Genomic DNA, 23,547 nt, shown 5'->3' on the forward strand with positions numbered 1-23,547 from the left:
GTAACATGTGTTACAAATTTGTAGGGCAATACAATATCTCAGAGGAGGTCAGGTCTCCTGCTCCCTAGTGCATGCACTATAGCTGTCCAATTTCCCTGCTTTTTAACGTTTGATAGAAATATCTGTCAGCTATAGGTACGTTCTTAACTGCAAGGGGGTTTGCCTATTGGTAAATTTCTCTGCTTTTTAATCCGGGAGTTAAGAAATGGGATCATCTGCAAGTTTGCTGAGAATGGGTTGATCACTTGCATGCTTATTGAGTTCAATAGGATTTACCTCCCTGTAATCATGCTTAGGATATGTAAAACTGATCACAGGGGGAGGAGAAGGAGTAGCAGAGGGGAAAGAAGGAGGGGGAAGGGGGCAGGAAGGGGCAGGAGGGAGGGGATAGGAGGAAGGAGGAGGGGAGGGCAGTTTTGATCATTTGCATAAATTGAGTTCCATGGGATTTACTCCTGTGCAATCATGCTTAGGATAGATGAATTTGACCTGAGGGAGGAACAGAGAGGGGAGGAACAGAGAGGGGAGGAGGGAGGGCGGGGGAGGGAGGGGATGAGTAGGGGGAGGTGATGGAGGTGGGTGGGCACTGGGCAGAGGGAAAGCCCCTTTCCTTTCCAAAAGGAAAACATTGTTAACAGTATCATTATTTTTCAGGGTTTCCCCCACTTTTTATTCTACAGCAGACACATGTAGTCTCCCACCCAAATTAAAACCAAAGCCACATCCACACCAGACATGTATTCCACTTTAAACAGTCATGGCTTCCCCATGAACGCTGTTAGGAGACACCCTTATTCTTCTCACAGAGCTACAATCAACAGAATTCTCTGAGAAAAGGGCTGACAGTTAAACCATTCTGGCCACTGGAGTTCTGTCAGGGGAACAGGAATCTCCTGACAACTCTCAGCACCCTTCACAAACTACACTTCCCAGGATTCTTTGGGGGAAGTCATGACTGTCTAAAGTGGGATAACTGTCTGGTGTGGGTGTGGCTACCTGATTAGCTAAGCCAAACAGCTGTTAGTCTGGCTAACAACACTGTCAGTTGTTTCTTATTGAGCATGCCTGTGTTATCATAGACTCCAGTGTTACATTTCTTAAATTAATTATAAATCGGCCATGCATTTTTAAAATGTTTAAACTGCAGAAGATGAAGGTCAAAGTATGAGGCAAGGTCAGTAATAGGATTACATGTACTCTGTGAACATGGCAGATATTTAATTAATTTCAACAAATTATGACACCACTGACAGAAAGAAGTCCAACAGGAGTCTGGATTTCCCCCCCTCTTGTTTTATACTTTGAACTCTAGATCATCTCTCAGTGTTTTGTGTATTGCCTTAGAAGGTTGTTAAGCAAGCTGAGTTCAGTAGTATAAGTTTTGTAAGATTTTGTTTTGAAATATCTTCTGGGAAGCAGCAGAATGGCATGGGTAGTATTTTTGTCATCAAGAAAAGAAAACTCTCGGTCTTGATCCTACTGTTTTTATCCCTCAGCTGGGATCCAATAAGTCATGTGAGGTCTACCATACCCATGCAAGGGCTTTTCAACTATTTCCTTCCAGTGATGTCTCTTGCACCCTGCCTCCCAAACCAATCTACCCCCAAAAGATAAGGTGACTGGAGGCATGGCATTCTATGAGGTGTGAGGGGCTACATCTAGAAGTAAATATAATCGGCAGCACACATTGCACATGGGTCTTTTGGAATCCCAGCCCAGTGAGGAACAACCCATGCACTCACAGAATCCCAACATACTGTACCTTTCCCAATAATTTCTATGAATCTGTGCATTCATTTTTTTGAGCCAGGGATGGGTAACCATTTTTCTTTCAAGGGCAAATTTCCCTCAGGTGTAATCTGTCAGGGCCCACATGCCAACTATAGGCAGGGCCAAAGTCATCAGTGTGTGGGGATGTCAGAGAATTCCATCAGTAATTGAAACAGGAGTGGTAATTCCCACAATCTGCATGTTTGTCCAAGGTCAGTATTGGAAATCACATGAGTAAACACAAGAGAATTTCACGATCATTGCTTTTTTTTAGTCCTCAAACATGATAGAAATAATTACATTATTTTCTGCATGCTTTTGACATTTTCCCTTCCACTGAAATGCATTGAAATTGTACATAATAAATTACATAAGGCTCAGCAATAGTGGATAGCTAATAACATGGGCTTTAGCAGAAGCCAAACTGTAGTGGAAAGGAAACAGCGCTGAATGCAATTAATTCAGAATGGGATGGAAATCACTACCTCCTTACATCCCTGGTATCAGGTAGGGCCAAGAGGCTATTCCTTCTCTCGCTGTCTCCCTCCTTCTCCTTCCTAATACCCACCCATTGAGCTGCCAAGGCAAGAACAGATCACTCTTGCCATAGGTATGAAACGATCACTTGAGGCTGCTTTTGAACGTAGACCAAGGGCTGCACAAAAATTAGGCTGAAGGTTGCCCAACCCTGCTTTAAACCAAAAGATTGGCTGCATTCCCTAAAATGCCCAAATGTCACTTAATATGTTAAATAAGTTGCATACCTGTTGGCTTTATCACAGTCATTCTATTGAAGAGGGTGTATTTTCTTCCTTTCTGTGTTTTTTTCTCTTGGAATCTTTTACCTAATATTGTGTTGTCCCATATATTCACTCTAGGTGGACTGAAATCAGGAAACAAAATGAACATGAACTGATATTCCACGGTTTGATTTATCTTTTTGTCTGAACTCCCCTTATATATACAAAGGATCATGACTTTTAAAGATGCATCCGCTGGTATTGAATGGTATAATAGAATGGTAGCATTAGAGGCCAAATGGAATGTTTACCCTGAAGTGGAATTCACTATCTGTCCCTCTCAGCTGTCTCAACAGGGCTGAACAAATCAGATGAATGAAATCAAATGAAGCAACCAAACAAATTTCATAATCCCAATTTGGAGTGTTGTCAGATTCTTACAACACCCAAACAGAAGCTCTACGGGATGAGATGGAGCTTAATCTAGAATAATTTATTTATTTATTTATTTATTTTATTTCATTTTTAAACCGCCCATAGCGAATAGCTCTCTGGGCGGTGTACAAAAGATTAAAAGTACAGAAATACAAAATATCACAATAAATAAACTGAAACAAAGAGATTTAAAATTGTAACATTAAACGCTTTAAAATGCCTGGGAGCATAGCCAGGTCTTAACCTGGCGCCGAAAAGATAGAAGCGTCGGCGCCAGGCATATTTCTTCGGGGAGGCTATTCCACAATTCGGGGGCCACTACAGAAAAGGCCCTAGATCGAGTAACTGTCCTCCGGGCTTCCCGATGGGTTGGTACCCGGAGGAGGGCCTTAGATGCTGAGCGAAGTGACCGGGTCGGTTCATAGCGGGAGAGGCGTTCCACAAGATACTGCGGTCCCACGCCGTGTAAGGCTTTATAGGTCAAAACCAGCACCTTGAATCTGGCTCGGAAGCAAATAGGTAGCCAGTGCAAACGGGCCACAACAGGTGTTATATGCGCTGACCGGCTGGTCCTCGTCAGCAGTCTGGCTGCTGCGTTTTGCACTAGCTGAAGCTTCCGGTCTTCAAGGGCAGCCCTACGTAGAGCGCATTACAGTAATCCAACCTAGAAGTTACCAGAGCATGAACAACTGAGGCGAGGTCATCCCTGTCCAGATAGGGGCGTAGCTGGGCTACCAACTGAAGGTGGTAGAATGCATTCCTTGCCACCGTGGCCACTTGCGCCTCCAGAGACAAGGAAGGATCGAAAAGAACCCCAAGACTACGAACCTGTTCCTTCAAGGGGAGTTTAACCCCATCTAGAACAGGGTAAGCATCCACCATCTGGGCAGGGAAGGCATTCACCAACAGTGTCTGGATTGAGTCTCAGTTTATTATCTCTCATCCAGTCCATTATCGCGGTCAGGCAGTGATTCAGCACATCCACAGACTCACCTGTAGAAGATGAAAAGGAGAAATAGAGCTGCGTGTCATCAGCATACTGATGACAACGCACTCCAAAACTCCTGATGACCACACCCAGAGGCTGCATGTAAATGTTAAAAAGCATGGGGGACAAAACCGACCCCTGAGGGACTCCACAATGGAGAGTCCAGGGTGTCGAGTAATGTTCCCCAAGCACTACCTTCTGGCGACGATCCGCCAAGTAGGAGCGGAACCACTGCCAAGCAGTACCCCCAACTCCCAACTCCGCGAGTCTCCCCAGAAGGATACCATCGTCGATGGTATCAAACGCCACTGAGAGATCAAGGAGAATCAACAGAGTCACACTCCCTCTGTCCCTCTCCTGACAAAGGTCATCATACAGGGCGACCAAGGCTGTTTCAGTGCCAAAACCAGGCCTAAAACCGGATTGAAACGGATCCAGATAATCGGTCTCATCCAAGAGCGCCTGGAGCTGACCGGCAACCACCCGCTCCAGAACCTTGCCCAAAAAGGGGACATTCGCCACCGGTCTATAGTTGTTTAGGTCATCTGGGTCTAAGGAAGGTTTCTTTAAGAGAGGTCTTACTACTGCCTCCTTGAGGCTACTAGGGACTACTCCCTCACTCAAGGAGGCATTTATCACTTCCTTGGCCCAGCCGGTGGTAGTAGTCCTGCTAGCCTTCACTAGCCAAGATGGACAAGGATCTAGAGCAGACGTGGTCGCCTGCACCAATCCAAGTACCTTGTCCACTTCCTCAAGCTGCACCAACTGAAACTCATCCAATAATGAAAGACAAGACCGTGTTCTGGACACTTCAATGGATTCGTCATAACATCGGAGTCTAGGTCCCTACGGATGTATGCGATTTTATTTTGGAAGTGCCCTGCGATGTCGTTACAGCGAGCTTCAGATGTTTCAATAGTATCTCGAGGACCAGAATGTAAGAGTCCTCGTACAACCCTAAAAAGCTCTGCAGGGCGGCAGAGAGATGTCCTGATAGAGGCAGCGAAGTGAAACTTCTTTGCCGCCCTTACCGCTTTTATATACGACTTAGTAGAGGCACTTACCAAAGCATAACTGCATCCGTCTGGAGTTCATCTCCATCTGCACTCCAGCCTCCTTCTCTCTTGCTTCATCACTCTCAGCTCCGGGGTATACCACGGAGCTGTATGAGCTCTGCATCGAAGAGGGCGCGCGGGAGCAATCGTGTCAATAGCCCGAGCCATCTCCGTATTCCACAGTTCGACCAAGGCCTCGACAGGAGCGCCAGTACTATCAGCTGGAAAAACTCCCAGAGCCGTCTGAAAACCAATAGGATCCATAAGCCTCCGAGAGCGGACCAACTTAATAGGTCCCCCACCCTTGCAGAGGGAAAGAGTCGTCGTAAGTCTAAAACTCAGCAGGCGGTGATCTGTCCATGACAATGGAGTAGATGAAAAACACCCCACCTCCAGATCACCATTTCCATGACCAGTGGCGAAGATCAAATCAAGAGTGTGACCTGATACATGCGTTGGGCCAGTAACAAATTGAGACAGCCCCATGGTTGTCATGGAGGCCATGAAGTCCTGAGCCGCCCCAGATAAAACAGTCTCGGCATGAATGTTGATGTCCCCCAACACCACAAGTTGTCAGCTCAGCTAGGGAAGCTGTTGGGCAGCAAGGTGAGCGGTACACCAACAGGATTCCCAGTCTGTCTCCTTGACCCAGCACAAGGTGGAGGCACTCTAGACCAGTCGCCATCTGGACAGGATGCCTGGTGAGAGAGAAAGTACTCCTATAGACCACAGCGACCCCGCCTCCCCGACCCTCAGGTCTACCATAGTGCTGCACCGTATACCCAGGTGGACAAAGCTGAGAGAGAGCAACTCCTCCCTGCTCACCCACCCAGGTCTCGGTTAGACATGCCAGGTCGGCACCCTCATCCACAATTACGTCGTGGACAAGGGAGGTTTTATTATATACCGACCTGGCATTCAAAAGCAGCACCTGGAGATCTAAGGGCTGGCTGATAGAACAACCAGCAGTTCTGTGGCCTTGAGGAGAACCGGAACAAGGCACAGACACAACTTGTCTGGGGCGAGTTCCCCTTACCTGGCACGTTCTCCTCCTAGCGCCATACCTCCCATAACCCGTCACTACGCTAATTGGGGCCCCCGAAAGCCTCCCCGTTAAATGCAAAATATGCTCTCCCAGGCACATATTTAAAAATACTAAAACACAACAGGCACATTCACACAACAACACATAAAATACACATAAACGCACACAAACACATCCACACAATCTCATTCACACGCACAAACAAACAAACTAACTAACAAGTTAAAATACACCCAAACATCAACACTAGCAGCCGGTATTAAGAATACTCCTCTGCATCAAACTTCGTCCATAAATAATATCTGCAAATAAAGTTGTAAAATATCTGCCCACGACCCAATAAACAAACAAACAAGTAAGCAAGCCAAAAGGGTAAAACACGCCCCAAGCAGCGAACTTGAATGGAGTGGCGGCAAGCAGGCAGAAAGCCACGATGAAAGAAAGACATGGGAGCAGGCAGAAGCAACGGAGCCCAGCAGCAACGATCCAGCGATGAAACAACAACAAGGTGCAGGCAGAAGCAGCCGAAAGAATGTCTGAGCAACAGCAGCACGAAGGCCCCGGCAGCAGTGGAAAAGCAATGGGCCCGGCCACTACGATGATGTTCCAGCGGCGACACGGCCCGCGGCGGCGGGGGCGACGATGGCGGCGGCAGCACAAGCCGCAACGATGACGACCCGGGCGAGAGCACAGCCCGCAGCGGCAGAGGCGGTGGTCACAACGCCCGCACACGGGCGGGCCCGCAACAACGGCGGCGACAGCACCAGCCGCAGCGACGGTGCCCCGGGCAGCGACACAGCCCGCAGCGGCACACGGGCAGGCAAGCGCCGGTAACAGCAGCACAGGCCGCGACGAAAAGCAACGGCCCAGCCTCTGCGACGGCACTCCGAAGAGCGGCCCGACCACCGCAACAACGGCACCCCGGCAGCACGGCACGGCCCGCAGCGGCGGCGATGAAACAGAGCCGCAACGCCCAGGCAGCAACACAACCACGACAGCGGCAGGTGGGCAAGCGGCGGCAGCGGGCAAGCGGCGGCAGCGGCACAACCCAGCAACGACGCCCGCACACAAGCAGCAGCAAAGCCCCAGGCAGCACAGCCCGCAAGGACGACAACAGCGGGTAACAGCGGCGACAACGGCCCCAGGTATGCAGCAATATTCAGCCCATAGTGACAGGCAGACAAACCGGCAGATGATAATGATGGTATTGATGGCATTGAAGTTTTTTTAAAGATGTTTTTAAGTTGAAGCGCGGAGCTCCCTGCTAAGCATCCGCCTCAGTCGCCATCTTTTCCCCTTTTTTTATCAGGACGTCCGTTCCACACAACATAGGAAGTGGACCTTTAGTGTAGTGGGTTGTGGTATAATTTATCCTAAAGCTAAAATCAAAGAATTGTCAAGAGTCAACAGTTCTTCATAGAAGAGGCTACAATATATTTAAATATTTTAAACAAATAAATCTTGAATTAGTTTGCAACACCAATCCTATACATATTTACTTGGAAGTCAGAAGTAAGACCCACTGATTTCAGTGGGGTGACTCCCAGATAAATATGCACAGAACTACAGTCTTAATTATTTCATCAACGGGCAGAGCAATCCTACATCCAGGGAGCCAATGTAACTTAAGGCAGCTGAAGTTACACAGGCTTAAAGTATGCCAGATCCTAACATCATCTAGGAGCTCCTGGGAGGGGAGAATGCCAGCTCAGCTGGCAGCCCTTTTTCCAGCTTAACTTACACTGGGCCTGGAGGTCACATGACCAAGCTGAATGGGTGTAGGATATGGCATAAGGTCCCCATCTCAGTTTTGCCCCTAATGCCCCTTTTGGGGGACTTACACCGGCTTAGTTTACACCGGTCTCAGGCCTTGGCTGAGCCCCAGCTGAGCTGAGAGGAGCAGGGTTTTGCCTGATGAGCCATGGCTGAATTCGCATGAGGGACATATGTTGGCACACCCAGCTGAGCCGGGACCCAGCTAGCTCAGCCAGGGATCCACCATATCCTCACTCCCCTCAGCCTGGCATACATACCTATAAGATTGTGCCCCAAACCTTAAAATTATTTCACTTATATATGCATTTTGCCACCCTGGGCTCCTGCTGGGAGGAAGGGCGGGATATAAATCAAATAATAAATAAATATTTTTTTATCCACACTCTCCCCTAATATATGCATTTAATTTATACACATTTGGGGGTACGAAAAGTGCATTATAAAATTCAGAGAAGGGTGCATTTTGAAGGATTTCAACACATTTCAGTTTCATATTGTTATGGGAAGTGCAAATTAGGCAGGGTCACATTAAAAACCAAATGTCTCCTGCATTCCTACATTAGGATATGAAACAACACTGAGCAAATCAAGCTCCTGAAACCAGCACACCAGTTGCACACCAACAATCACAGTGGCCCTGCTGTGTGGCTCCTCAACTGCAGCTGTGGTCAGCATCTTTTTGTACCCAATGGCACCATGTTTGCGGCATATGGGTCGTATGAATCATTCCCTTGGGCGCTGTGTCAGTATGGAAAGGTTACATTCTTTCACCCAAGCTTATTAAAATGTTTAATAATACAACGCTTCATTATGTTGCATCGCAGAAGTTATTTAAAACTGAGGAAGCTCTTAGCCAGTTTAATTTTACTGTTCTTATGCTCAGAGACAGTGTACATTACAAAGTGCCATGAAAGATTTATACATTTTAGAATATATGAGCTCACTCGGAATCCAAGTGCCTCGCACCTGCAACCTTTCAGCCATTGGAAGTGCAAAATTAGACCAATTCGTCATAAAGTGTATTTTTATATATAGCTGCTATGAAATGAGGAAGCTATAAATTGTATTTCTAAAGCAGAAAACAGCATATTGGCATGGAACATCTGCAGATAATATTGCTAGCTTTCTTAGTCACACTGTCCCTGTGCTGTTCACATGCAGAAGTATCAAAACTTTTCTTGCACTACAGAAAAAGCTTCACATGATACAATTTCTGTGCGTTGGGCTGTTGTGTGCTGTGTGTCAGGCACAGGTCTGGGGTCAAATAAGAACCGCACCTTATTTGTTTTATTTTATTTTATTTCACTTTGGACAGTTTAAGCTTGCTTTTCAATTTAAAACAAATTCCCAAAGTACACAAAAAAGCAAAACAATAATTTAATAACACCTAACATTAAAACAAAGCAAAAAACCTGTAAAATCAATAACTCAAACAGATACATATGCAATGCAGGATCAAAATAAAAACAGCAAAATAAAATCATTGGGTGTAAAATGAACAGCTGGATGCTGAGCAATAATCACTAATTACAATTTCTAGGAAAATAAGAGAGCCTTGATCTGGTACCTGAAATTTGTAAGTGAGGTTGGCAGGTGAGTCTCTCTAGGGAAGACATTTCATACTGGGTGTAGGGATGGTGAATTTATTAGTTTCAGTTTCTCACCTTTCCAGTGTTAAATTTAGTTCTTCACATTTCCACATCAGTTTGTGGTCTTTTTAAAAGCAAAAGTCCTCATGAAAATTCACCAGCATTTTAGTATGAATTTCTCCTAATATTTTGCCTTGCAAAAATGTGTATAATAGACAAAATTGCATACAAACATGTATATGTCTGTGTAATTTTGTTTAATATGCACATTTTTGCAAAGCAATATTCCCTAATATAATGCATTTTTGTACATCATTTTTCATTAATGTATGCACTTTATGCTCACTTTACCTTAGTATAGGCACTTTTGTACACTCTAGTTGAACAACTGCATTGTAAAATTCAGAGAAGTGTAAATTTCAAAGGATGGCTGTGTTTCAGTTCACTTATTGTTTTGCGAAGTGCAAATTCAATAATTTGCCTTTAAATACAAACTAAATAGAATTTCTCCCCCATCCCTAGTTGGGTGCTACCACAAAGGAGGCTCTTTCCATGATTGCCATCTTGAATTACCTCTGAAGGCACGAGTGAACATGAAAGAAGGGCATCTGGAGCAAATCTTAGCTCTAAGCCCAGTTCTGCTTCCATTGTGGAGCTTACTCATTTAAGCAAGCATCTTCTAGTGTCGGACTGGGTCTGGGGCTAAAATCCCCATTCGGCTATGAAAGCTCACAGTTACTGTCTCTCAGCCTAACCTACCTCACAGAGTTGTTGTGAGGATAAAATCGGGAGGAGGGAACTATGTTTGTATGCCATGTTGAGCTCCTTGGAGGAAAAGTGGGATATAAATGTAATAATAAATCATATACCCACCATAGAAATATCTTGGGCTTTTAGCTAAACAAAAGCTTAGGGGGAAAACCTTCTCTTCACTGGATGGCCAAAACACACCCATACTAAATGCTCCAGCTTCATTTTCTGTTCTTCAAACCTGTCTGACTTGGACAAAACGGAAAACGGTTATTGGGGTGGAGGTGGGGATTCTGGATCTCCAACAAGAAATCCATTTTCTGCCAGGCCTACTTAAAATATTATCTCTGAAAGGAAGCTTCTGATAATTATATACTTTGGCTCAATCTTAACAGCCTCCCTTCTCCAAATGTGTCACTGTAAATCATGCTTTTAGAGAAATTACTTACACACATGCGGAGTCACCTTTATCCTCTGCAACAGGTACGGCTTGTTCCACTGGAAGAGGGAGAGGATATTCTTCTTCTTCAACAAAGGGCATAGAATTGTTCTTTTTGATGTCATTCTTCTCCTCTGCTTGGACCTTGTTTTCTCCTCTGGGGAGGGAAGGAACATGATTTCCAATTCTCCAATGTCCTTCCTAAAAAGGAACAGAATGTAAAGTACATCTCAAACAAACACCATTTCTGAGCGTCGCAAGAGAGATGAAGCAACATGTTCTATCTCCTGGTTAGGAAACTAAGCTTGTTAGAAGGTGGATCAGAACCTTCTCTGCCTAGGCATACAGAGGCCCAGTTTGTACATCACCCTAATCCAAACCAAGATTTGTTCTTAGTTTATGGCTTGTGGTTAGTGTGGGACAGCTAAACCATGCGCCCAGGTTTGGACAATATGCTGCTCCTGTGCTTTAAAACATAGAAGGGTCATAGGTGAAGATTCCCTGGCATGCAGAAAAAAGCGTCTCAAGCTACATTTCTATGCATTGGGCTGCTGTGTGTCAGTCTCAGGTGTGGGGCTAAAGAGTGCAGACAGTATTGCATCAGGGATAACCAACCGACTCAGTATAGGGCAGCTTCCTAAGTAGTCAGGTCAAGCAGAAGGGGGGATCAGTTTCAGTTGCCTTTAAAGGTGAACCTACTTAATTTGCACTTTACAAAGCAACATACAAACTGAAAAACACCAAGCTTCAAAATTCATACTTCTCCAAATTTTGCAATTCAGTTGTCTAGCCAAGTAGGACAAAGTATGCATAAAAATGAATGTATTACTGAAAACAGCATACAAAACGTATTCTATTGGGGAAAATTTATTTGCAAAACTGATATATCGGACAAAATTGCATTCAAAAATCTGTATATTAGGAGAAATTCAAACTACAGCCCTGATGAATTTTCATGAGGACTTTTTAAAAACATACACACACACACACACACAAAGTGATATGGAAATATGGAGAACTAAATTTAAGATTGGAAAAATAAGAAACTGAGACAGATTCATCCATCCCTAGGCAGAAGTCAGCATTTAGAGCAGAGATCTTTGGGGCCAGAGGCAGGTACTGTATATACTCAAGGTCAAACAGAAAGCTAGGCTTCAAAAGGAAAACCTGATATCCATAGGAATAGAGACATGGCACAGGAGTTTGAATGGCTTCTCTTAATGATGAGTTGCTCAAGGGTGAGGAACCAAGCTCAGAAACACAGTTAGGTAAGGCCAGCCAGGATCCACCAGGTCGGGCTCAGCTGATGATCTGAAGTACCACTCTTTGGGCATTATCTGGGGGCACTGCAGCACAGCAAAGATCGAGCCAATAGCTTCCAGCTGCCTGGCAGCTGGCCTAGTGCAGCAGGGAGTAAAGTGCCTGGTCTCCACTGCCAGAGTCCCTAGTTCAAATTCCTTGATGCCTTATGCAGCCAAGAGACTCCTCTGCATGAATGGAAAGATGGTACCTGTTCCCCAGCTCAGGATTTCCTTTCCAGAAGTGATACAAGACTTTTAAAATAAAAGCAGTTGCCATTGTTTATTGATTTATTTTTTAAAAAATTCTACCCTCCAAATGGATCCCAGGGCAGTGCACAAGAATGACAAAATACAAAAGCAAAACAGAAACCACCATAAAACAATAAAAACTATAAGACAGCAGCTAAAAACAAACAGAAAAGACTGGCAACAAATGTAGCCCCTTTAAATTCTTGGGCAAACCTCTAGTGCTGAAACAAGATTGTAATGTTGACATCAGTCATGTTATGCATGGCAGGTGCAACCAGCTCAACAGGGCGGTGCTGCTGAGTCACCCTCCCAAGCCCAGCCTTGCTGCTGCTTACTGGGAAGGTGCCACAGAGGGAGACAGAGATCACTTGAAAGTCCTCTGGAAGTTTGAGACTCAGGATGCTGCTATTGCAAGTGACGGGGTCCTAGGCCTTGAGGGTAGAGGTGTGGCTTCCTAGCTTCTCCTGCATGTTAGTTCTTAGATAACATTCTGAGCCAGGCTGTTCCTTCTTCACAGCAAGCTTTAAGATGACCACCTGCCTCCCCCTTCCCTTCAGTGTCTTCTTTTCTTATGTCTCTTAAGGACATAAGAAGCTGCCTTATAGCAAGCCAAACCATTGGTTTATCTAGCTCAGTACAGTCTACACTGCCTGGCAGTGGCTCTCCAGGATTTAAGACAAAGCAAGGGTTGTAGCTCAGTGGCAGACCATCTGCTGTGGATGTAGAAGGTCCCAGCATCTCCAGGTAGCACTGGGAAGGACTCCTGCCTGACACCCTGAGCCGCTGCCAATCAGTGTAGACCAGGGGTTTCCAAACTGTGGTCCACGGACCACCAGTGGTCCACAAGCACTATTCAAGTGGTCCACAGCATATCCGTGAAGAACGATTACAATTTGAATTCTGTGGAATTTAAATTGTAATCCAATTATATACAATATTAGAAATAAAAGAAGCATATTACAATAGCAGAAGAAAAATCATTAGGTGGTCCGCCAAGATCCTCAGCAATTTTCAAGTGGTCCATGGGAAAAACATATTTGGGAACTATTGGTGTAGACACAATACTGAACTAGGTGGACCAATGGTCTCACTCACTATAAGGCAGTTCCTGTGTACCAAGTCCTACCTGGAGATGCCATAGAGTGGACCTAAGGCATTCTGCATACAAAGCAAATGCTCTAGCACTGAGATATGACTCTTCCCATCTCTTATTGTCATTGCATTGGCAGTGCTGTATCCCCTCTGGTAAAAAAGGTAAAGGTGTCCCCGCACTTATAGTGGAAGTCATTTCTGACTCTTAGGGTGACGTCTTGCGACGTTTACTAGGCAGACCGTATATATGGGGTGGGATTGCCTTCCCCGGCCTTTCTTTACTCCCCAGCATATGCCGGGTACTCATTTTACCGACCACAGATGGATGGAAGGCTGAGTGGACCTCAACCCCTTTTACCAGAGATTCGACTTCCTCCTTCTGTTGGAATCAAACTCCAGCCATGAGCAGAGCTTCGACTGCATTACCGCCGCTTACCACTCTGCGCCTCGGAGGGTCTATATCCTTCCGACCCAACCTCATAAGCATCTGGCTTGGCCAGTCAGGTCACAGAGCCACTGGCAGGCCTTGAGCAGTGCTACTCCCGAAAAAAGATTAGGGTCTGTTTGTTGTCTGTATTGTCAACGTATTTTATATTTTAAAACTGTTGCTACGTGACCTAAATTTAGAATGAGTATACCGTTACCACATCACATCCCTTTGGAGAGACCAAGAACTTAGGTGAGTTGTTTTTATGTTTTGTCCACAGCAACGTCTCGTGGCACTTGAAAAGCTAAGAAATCGATTATGGCACAAACTTTCACGGACTCACATCCACTTCACCTATGAAAGCTTATGCCATAATTAAGATGTTGTGCTGTTTTTCCTGCTGAACAGACTTACACAGCTATGTCTCTGGAGACTGTTTTTTCTCAGACATTGTCCTGCTGTTGCAGTGCTTGAAGATACAAAGCATGCCAGATACCAGACTTCCAAAAACCATGATGTGTACTACTTTAAATTGACCTAATAAATGTGAGGCTCTCATCTCAAAATACAGGTTGGGCATCAATGTCCTAAAAGCTGATGTCTTAAAAACTGCTACCTCTAGAGTCAGGCAATGAGAGTGTATTAAAAAATAAGGCCATAGAATTTATACCAGCTGAGTCTCACATGTGGGATTTGCCGTCTCCTCAGTGTCACCGCTTTTTTTAGACAAATTACAACCCATCCAATTATTTCTTTGAGTTATATGTTCTTTGAGAAAAGCTTTTACCTCTCTGAAGTTTCAAACATTGCCTTTGGTCCATTTAAAGGGGAGATGTGCCAAAGTCCCAATGAGGTGGGGGGGGGAGAGAGGGAGAGGCACAATACATATGTGATTGCTCTAAATGTGCCTTCTCTTAGGGAAAGAACTCTGCAGGAATCCTTAAGAACGTTTTATTCTTAAATTATGATAATGAGTGCAGTGTTGAGAAGGAGAAAATACTACTATCAAAAGCCATGATAAAAACAGTCACATTTCTACCTGCCCAAATATTCCAAATGGAACACCGAAAATGTCAGTAAGAACTATGCTGCAATCTGTCGAGGATGAGAGGATGAAAAGGCAGTTGTTTTGTATGCATGTCTCCAGGTAAGTGATAGAGTCATCATGTCTCTGGAAAGATCTGATCAGAGGGGGCTGCTGGGTTATCACACTTTCTCCCAAAATAAGGCAGTAGTCCTAGTGGATGGAAGAAAAGAAGAATTTTGAAGTTATCAGAGGGAAAGGTCAACGCTCAGGAATGTTTTTTGTCCAGGGGCCACATTGCCAATTCAAAGTGATCTAGTGCAGACAGAGAAGCAGAGTAATAGCCTATACCAGGGCTGGGGACCTTTTTCAGCTTGAGGGCCACATTCCTTCATAAAGAAGCTTCTGGGGTCCACATGCCAGTGGTGGGCGATGTAGCCAGAGGGAAAAGTGGACAGATCAATGGATGTGACTCTTGCCTTTGTACAGTAGACAATATTCCAAGCACAAAGAAGTTACACAAACACACTGCTCCATCATGCATCCAGGTAAGCTAGAGGCATTATCACAGTTCCAAGGACACATTTCAACCAGGAAGAAGCACTCAAGGAGGGCGAGGAGGAGGGCAGAAAAGGGGTGGGGCCTGGGAATGGGCATGGCCTAGCAAGAGTCCAAAGAACTAGACAGAGAGGCTCGGAGGGTCATATTTGGGCCCTAGGCCTGAGATTCCCTACCCCTGGTCTAAGAAGACCTAAGGTTCTTAGAATGTCCCTCTCCATATTCACTCTTACTGCCCTGGAACTCCTTGCTCATTCTGCTACCCTACACTGCTGCTATACAAATATGTGGATGCCACAAGCATGTGGATGTGGTCAGTCTCACCTAGTGGACCTCCTAGTGGAGAAGCAGTTGAATAAGAAAGACCCATATGATCACCTGTACTTATAACCCTGATGGATCAGAACAAGTATCTAGTCCAACTTTTTTTCCAACTGTGGCCTCCCAGAGAAGGCCTCCTCTCAGGAAAGCCCAGGCACCAAAGCAGAAGCCTTGCCTTGTTGCTTGCATCCCAGCTAAGGCAGGCATGGAATATCTTGGGCCCTCCAGATGTTGCTGAAGTACAACTCTCATCATCCCTGGCCATTGGCCATGCTTGCTGGATCTAGTGGGAGTTGTAGTTCAGCAACTTCCCCATCCTTGTTCTAAGATAAACTGGCTATTCCATAGCTAACAGAGGATAGACTTTCCCTTTTAAAGCTATCTAAGTCAGTGGCTATCATCACAGCATGGTGTGGAAGAAAATTCTATAAGTTACCCAAGAGATGGTGTGATATGAAATGTGCAAATTCTTAAGAGTAATTATATATTTGAAAACAGCAAAGTTATGAAACTACCTTATATATAGTCAACATTTGCTCAACTACCCTGCTATATGGCCTACTTTAACTAAGACCCAGTTGGGTGAGTTCTGCTGGTTAAGGTTGATGATTTACGTCAGATAATACTTTTTTTTTTTTTTAAGAAACACATAAGAGGCCAGGGAGTTATCTTCAGCTACCAACCATGAGAAATTCCTCACTTCTAAGTTGATTTTGACGAAGTAATGAAACCAGATATAATCTGGAGATCTCATCACAGCAGCAGTTCTACAATACATTTATTCTAGGCTCAGCTTCACAGAGGAATTCTGTCTTTTCAGTCTGTTTTTTTTGCTACAGTATGAGTGTATTTCATATGGCTTTTTATGTATCATTGCCATTTATATATAAATATTTATTTATGTATGACCCTTTGGAATTCCCTCCCATTAAATATTAGGCAGGCACCATTTCTGTTGGCCTTTTGGCACCTACTGAAGACCTTCCTCTTCCAACAAATCTTTTAAGTAAAGATCTTTATCTCAGTCTGCATCTGTATTGGAATTGTTTTAAAGATTTTTTTTACTGTTTTATTGCTTGTTGTTTTGTTTTATTGCTTGTTGTTTGCTGCCCTGGGCTCCTTTTGGAAGTAAAAGTGGGGTATAAATTAAATAAATAAATATTGCCCATGTGCTTTAATGTATTATTGCTGCAATATATTGTTTTGCTATTTCATCAAGAACATTAACTATTCTGGATATGGTTTTTGAGTCCCACTGACTTTGTGGTTTCTGTGCAATTTGCGGGAGGCCTCTTTTTTGTCTTTGCATATTATATGGAGCATTGGCTCAATTTCCCCCAGTTATATGGTCTACATGGTCTCCAAATCTCAGTAAGAGGCCTTTCCCATCCCAGCTCTGCCACTCAATATGCTTTAATTGGAAATGCTGGGAATTGAAACAGGAACCTTTTGCATGCCAATTATGTGCTCTCCATCAGGTATTTTCAAAATCCTGAGCAACATTCATATGAAATTAGATGTTCAATGTGTGGGCCATGAATATAAACTTGACTTCTTTGTAATGTGCCTCTCCTCTTTGAGGTTGGCCTGTGAACCTTTCCTCTTACCTCTATGTTCCAGATCTTCACCCATCCAACCAGATCCCCCGTTACGAGGTACTGGCTCCTCTGATCCACTGTCATGATAATGGACCCCACTCCGCTGTGGGCTTCAAATTCTGCCAGGAGCCTGCACCTCTGTGTATTCCAAAACCTGACACAACCAGCACCACCACAGGATATTAGGTTGGCCCCACCTACAATGTGAAAAACAATGGTACATTAGTAAGGTTACCTTTGGGAAGAGGTAATCCAAAAAACCTGTGGTGCTGGGATCAAAGAAGTGCCCCTATACGAGTATGACACTATAACTCAGGAGCGGCTGATATGTAGCCCTCCAGAGGTTGTTGGGCTACAGCTCCCATCAGCTCCAGCTAACATGGCCAATGGTTAGGGATTATAGGAGTTGTGATCTAACAACATCCAGAGAGTCACAGTCAGCCACTTGTGCTCTAAATCCTAATGTACATTAGCACATGAATCTACTTTAAACTAAGCATGCTGTGCCTCCATGGCCAGAGGCAGTATGCTTCTGCATACTAGTTGCTGGAAACTGCAGGAGGAGAGCAAGCTGTTCTGCTCAGGTCCTCCTTGCAGACTTCCCATAGGCATCTGGTTGGCCACTGTGAGAATAGAATGCTGGACTAGATGATCCAGCAGGGCTCTTCTTATGGGTCACACCACTGGGTCATTTTTCTCACTGTTGTCTTCTTTGGATGACTGGTGGTGGTTATCCAGGGTTTGGTCAGGGTCTTTTTAACAGCTATGTCTCCAGAATCTTTGTCTGGAGATTAAATATGGCACCTTCTTTATGAAAGCATTTGGTCTACCATTAAGCTAAGGTTTCTCCTTCTCCCTGCCTTCAGACGACATATGGGATGTAACTGTCTATGGGAGTCAGTGTTTTGTAAAAGATAGCGTTGGACAACCTGGGTCCAGCTGAGTTGGGTTCAAGTCCTTGATTAGGAATCACTGGATAGCCTTGGACCCAGTCATTCTCTCTAGGCCCAAACTTCCTCACAAGATTGTCATGGAAAATAAATATGTTTCTAACCAAGGAGTGGGGAGCCCTGTTCTCACAATAGAGGAATTGCAGTCCTGCATGTTGCCTTAATTGAGTCTGCATTTACCATCATAGGCCTCTGTCCCAGTGAAGCATTTCATAACTTGTCCGCATTCTGTAGTGCAATAATACTACTCTGTGGCATGACTAGATACTCCTCACTAGAACTTTGGGATATGTTGCCTGCAAAAGTTGATAAAATTTGGCAGGAGCAACCCTGTCTTCTCTGCACATTACGGAGAGGTGAAGAATCAATTCAGGCCATGTGTGACTTGCAAGCTTTGGAAGCCCTAGAGCAAACTCCTGCCCCAGGCCAACTTTGACAGGTGAGTGGGGTCGCCCACCTTTCAAAGCACCAGATGTAATTCCCACAGTGACCCATTTTCCTTTGCCTGTATGGTTTGAAATCAAACAGCTACAGACAAAGTAGCTTTGCAAACGCCGACAATCAGCTGATTGTTGGTGCTGTGCCTCCTCGGCTGTACTGGGGTGTAGCCAATCCCAGCGGGGCTCACTGTCACTGCAGCTGAGCCCTGCTTGCAAAGGAAAAACTGGGAGCTCACTTTATGTTCTGGTTTTTCCTTTTGAATCATATGATGTCCGGGGTGGGGCACGTGGGTGCAGTTGAAGAGAAATGTCCTTGCAGGCTAAATTGGGGCATATGCCTGGCCTAATTAGGCCTGTGGGCTGGAGGTTTCCAATCCCGGCACAAAAGGTAAGTTGAGAAAAGGGCATTTCCCCAATTCCAGAGTTAACTGGGACTGTCCCCCTCTCTGCCAGAAAGAACACCCAGCTCCAACTTGCCAGTTGCCCTGAGACTGTAGATCAGGAGGAAAGCACACTCTTCTCTCTGTCACCAGCCAGAGGACTGAGGACCACTGGTAGGTTGCATCCTGTGTCTCCCAGGAAGAATGTCATGGCAAGGGGAAGACCAACATATAGCCCCATCCATTAGCTAGAGTAAGGATGGGGAAACTTAAGCCTCGGGCCCATTGCAGCCCTCCCTGCCTCTCTACCTGGTCCTGGGGGCTCTCTCCAGGCCACACCCCTTTGCCAGTCCTGCTTGTCATCCTCTTTGAGGGTTTTTGCTTGGCTAGAATGTGTCTTTGAACTCCAATAATGCTTCTTGCTTGCCTGGATGGAGGACTGAGAGGAATGTAAGAGTAAATGAACCTTCGTTGCTCCATCCCTTTTTGCTTCTGGACCCACCCCCACTACTGGCATACGGAGACCTGAAAGGTTGCCTGGAAGGGAATGAGCCCTTGGGCTGAAAAAGGTTCTTTACCCCTGAACTAAGAAAGAGCAGCTTTAAGGTGCTTCCCTTGTTGCTTCCCCTTTCTTGCTAGAAAGAATACTCTGATCCAGCTGTCAGTCACCTGGGGCTGCAGAACCGAAGGGAAACAGCCGCCGAACCCATTCATCAGCAAGAAGACTAAGTGCTGCTGGGCTTTGTTTGTGTGGAATGTATTAGTACCACTTTCCTGTATGCCTTGAAGATTGTTTGATTGAAAGGCAGGACATAAATAAATAAATGATGAGCTTCAGTTGCTGTGCAACCTGATCCGAAGCCTATAACTTGGATAATAAGTCCCAGTAAGCTAAATGGCATGTCCTGCTTTGCAGTGGTACAGTGGAACTGTGCATTGCTTCCTTGGTTTAACTTTCTCAATGCAACTGTCCTTTTTTCTAACCAGAAGCAATTTCCCCACTGTGTGTGAACTCTGTTTGTTGGTTTGGCTTTTAATCTCCATTTTAATATTGCAGCTTTCCAACAGTGGTGAAATATGGTTCAATCCTTAGACTCCCCAAACTGAAAGAAGTTCTAGTAATAAGAAATTGGGCCTTGGGAACCCATTTTCACAATCTTTTATTTTTCTATTTGCAAAAGTTGCTCACGGGACTCTAAATCTTTATGCAAATGGTTTCTCTTTGGCAAACCAAAGTTCCTCTTGTCAATTTTATGTTCTTTATGGACACCAAAGAGCCCTAAGTAACCCTTAAAGCAACAGATTTCCCAAATCATTGCCGATAAATCTGCAGAAAGATTCCAATTTGCCTTGGAGGGAAACAACCATAATTTGATTTAAAAAAAACACCTCAAAAAAGCAGCTGAGATGAGAAATGATTTTATACAATCAGGATTAGCTGCTGTGAAACACTCAGCTGGACCAAATTCCATCATGACTTAACATCCTGCAGTGTTTGCAGACTCACAAGGGGTATAAATCAAGAGTTAGTTTGACTTTCTGCATGCAAGCAGCCTTCTACTACAGATTTGCTCGTTTGGGTTATTGGAATTCACAGTTGATATCAGGGGCAGCCAACTCAATTCTCTTTAGTCTAGGTCATGGGCAGCATTCTGTGGTAAGCCAGGAGAAGAGAACAGGAGCTGTGGGACAAATCAGAAACCAGGACTGAGAAACAAGCCAGAAGTAAATACCGGAGAGTAAGTTAGAGCTGTAAGATAAAGTAGGAGTAAGCCAGAAGTCAGTACAGAAGAACAGCCAAGGAATATAGGAACATGCCAGAGCTCAGGAAGGTCTTGTTGCTCAAGGAAAGTTCAACTCAAGCAGAAGCTCTCTAACTCTAATACCTCTCCTTGCCTAGAAGCCAGTCCAGAGCCTAAAGGTACTTCACAGAAAGTGGTAGCTGCATAGAGATCTAGCACTTCCTGACATATTTGGATGAAAATAAGAGATCTAGAGGCATACATTGAATTACATTCTCATTTGTTCCAGGCTGTAATTTTTTAAGGCCTCTGTTCAAGATAGGGTTGCCAGGCTCAGGGCCTGAGACTGATCCTGTATCTTTAGGAGAAGAGAAAGTCAGCCAAGTGCAGGTGTTCTTGCAGAACTGTAATGGGAAAAAACACAAGGTGGAATTCTCCCTTCCCCCTGCACAACTTTTAAAGATACAGAAGACCTCTTGGTTGCCAGGCCCAGCCTCCAAGAGGTCTTTTGTATCTTTAAAAGTTGTGCAGGAGGAAGGGAGAATTCCACCCTTTTCCCATTACAGGGTTGCAAGAACACCTGCACTTGGCTGACTTTCTCTTCTCCTAAAGATACAGGATGTCTCAGGCCTTGAACGTGGCAACCTTAGTCCAAAGTATGATAACCTCAGTTGCATCATTTCAGCTTCTAGTGATAGTTCTGGTTTAATTTGTTCTAACACCCAATTATTGGTCTTTTCCGCAGTCCATGGTATCCGCAAAGCTCTCCTCCAACACCACATTTCAAATGAGTTGATTTTTCTCTTACTGCTTTTTTCACTGCCCAACTTTCACATACATAGAGATTGGAAATACCATGGTCTGACTGATCCTGTCTTTTGTGTTCAGTGATGCATCTTTGGAGATAAAGCTGGAGATAAAGGTGCAGAAAAGGGCAATCATAAAAATACCAAGAAGAATGGATCATTATCTTGGGGGGGGGGTGGCTGCCTCTTTCTACTCTCTGAGAAAGAAGAATGAGGTGATGGTAGGCCAGCCCTGCAAGCCTCTCCTGCCACAGCTGTTTTGGTCTGTACTAGAAGTGAGTCTACTCTCTCTTGCAAAGTTTCAAGTAGGCCGAGTAGGCCTCTGTCCATATTTTATTTATTAAAAGTATTTTTGCCTCACTCTTCAGCTGAAAAGGCCCTGAGAACAACATACAGAAGAAGAAAAAAATACCCCAAGCCAGTCCCTGCCATCAGGCTTACTGTCAAAAAGATGACACAAAGGAAAAAGGGAGAAAGGAGAAGAAAATCAAACCCAGGCACGGGTTCTTAAAGGTACAGCATTCTTATAACAACTAGCTGGGGTAGAAACTGTTTTTTAGAGAAAGCCAAAGGCAATGTCTCTCAGCAGAGGTTGTTACTGGCACCAATATTTTAGGGGTTCTTATTCTTTAATTCATATGGATGGTTCTTGGCATGAGAGCCTAAGGCTGCAATCCAATACATGTCTACTCAGAAGTAAGCTCCATTGGGTTCAATGGGACTTACTCCCAGGTAAGTGTGTACTGGATTGCAGACTAAGTTTGGTGGATCCTGGGAAACAGCTCTTTCAGTGAACTCTAAGTTATTGACTTGCAGGAGTCAGAACAGACTTCCTGACCAAGCATGTAGTCATCCAGGGTCTCAGGGGGTCTTAGCCTCTTTATTTTTTTGGCAGCAGGGTCCTACTGTCTCCAGCATCCCACAAGCCAATCAGCATGACAGGCAAGTGTGTTAGCCACTCAGAAAAGTCTTCTAACATTCTTTCCTGTCCTTTCCTGCTGATTGGAGACAATCGGAGTGAAAGGAGGTGAGTCAGCCACTGAGAATACTCTTCTCAGTAGCTAACACTCCTCCCCCCCTTTCATGCATATCGGCTCCTTGGGAGATCTGTTGTTGTGGGTGAAGGCATTAACAAGGATATCGGTCTTAATCCAGCAACAACAAAAAGGGGGGAGGGGTGCGGCTATGACTATCAAGAAGGGACCCTGCACTTCTGAATTTACCACTACACTACTATTCCTGACTTTAGAAGTAATAAACTAAAATTCCTAAATGTTAACATTGCCAGAGGAAAGATCTTTCAAACAATCCCCTCTCGGCTCACAGGTATCTCTGTGCAACCAGAAACATATTTAAGGTTAGGATTTTGAGGGATCAAGCAGCACAGTCTGGCTCAAACGAACTTCTTTACGTCACTCCCTGAGATCAGCTAAACACGCAGCTTGGGACCCTGGGCATGGAAAGGGTAAGAATGGTATGCATGGCCACTTGGCAATATCTAGGAGGAGAGAGAACTTGGCTCTCACCAAGCATATAATTCTTATTCTGGCCTTGTCCCTTAAATCTCTTCAGAAAAAGCATTTCTTTAATCTATCTATTTCCCTCCTTTTTCTTTGGTATGAGTCTATATGTTCACAATTTTGAGTGGGAGTAAGTTTAAGGTCCCTCTATACGCGTATAGCTTTAGCGTGTGAGTGTATTAGCTAAATGCCGCCTGTGTTTTATCGTAAATTGAACACTGTATTTTCCCTGTTTCCTCTTCCAATAAACCAACCCTTATTTTACCTTTTTGTGTGCTTTCTTCAGGTTGTTGAGAGTGGGATCATACATAAAGAGCAAGCGTACGGGTTTTAATTCCAGCAAAAGATTCTGCTATACTCCCAAGGGAGCATTTGGGTCTCTAATGGGTTAACACGTAGTGGGGATTAACACATAGTGGGGATTCACACGTACATGTTACAGGGATGCAGTGGCCCCATTTCCCTTCTTTTCCTCTGTTCTGCTAGGCGACACTTGAGGAAAAGACAAAACCAGCTGCTGTCTCAGCTGAGCCGACGGAGTGGTCCTGCTTC

At 44.7% G+C, this 23,547-nt stretch overlaps 1 protein-coding gene across 1 annotated transcript in view; it reads right to left on the minus strand.

Annotated features, from left to right (window-relative positions):
• WDR49 (WD repeat domain 49) overlaps positions 1-23,547 on the minus strand; it is a 140,510-nt gene that overhangs the window by 14,860 nt on the left and 102,103 nt on the right. Inside the window, exons 14-17 of the mRNA XM_061634496.1 lie at positions 17,167-17,354; positions 14,696-14,893; positions 10,598-10,788; positions 2,535-2,644 (exon numbers count right to left, since the gene is read on the minus strand). Coding sequence (XP_061490480.1) covers positions 2,535-2,644; positions 10,598-10,788; positions 14,696-14,893; positions 17,167-17,354 — 687 coding nt within the window. The remainder of the gene's footprint in view (positions 1-2,534; positions 2,645-10,597; positions 10,789-14,695; positions 14,894-17,166; positions 17,355-23,547) is intronic.

Source organism: Rhineura floridana, chromosome 7, assembly GCF_030035675.1.
Source record: "Rhineura floridana isolate rRhiFlo1 chromosome 7, rRhiFlo1.hap2, whole genome shotgun sequence".
Taxonomy (NCBI): domain Eukaryota; kingdom Metazoa; phylum Chordata; class Lepidosauria; order Squamata; family Rhineuridae; genus Rhineura; species Rhineura floridana.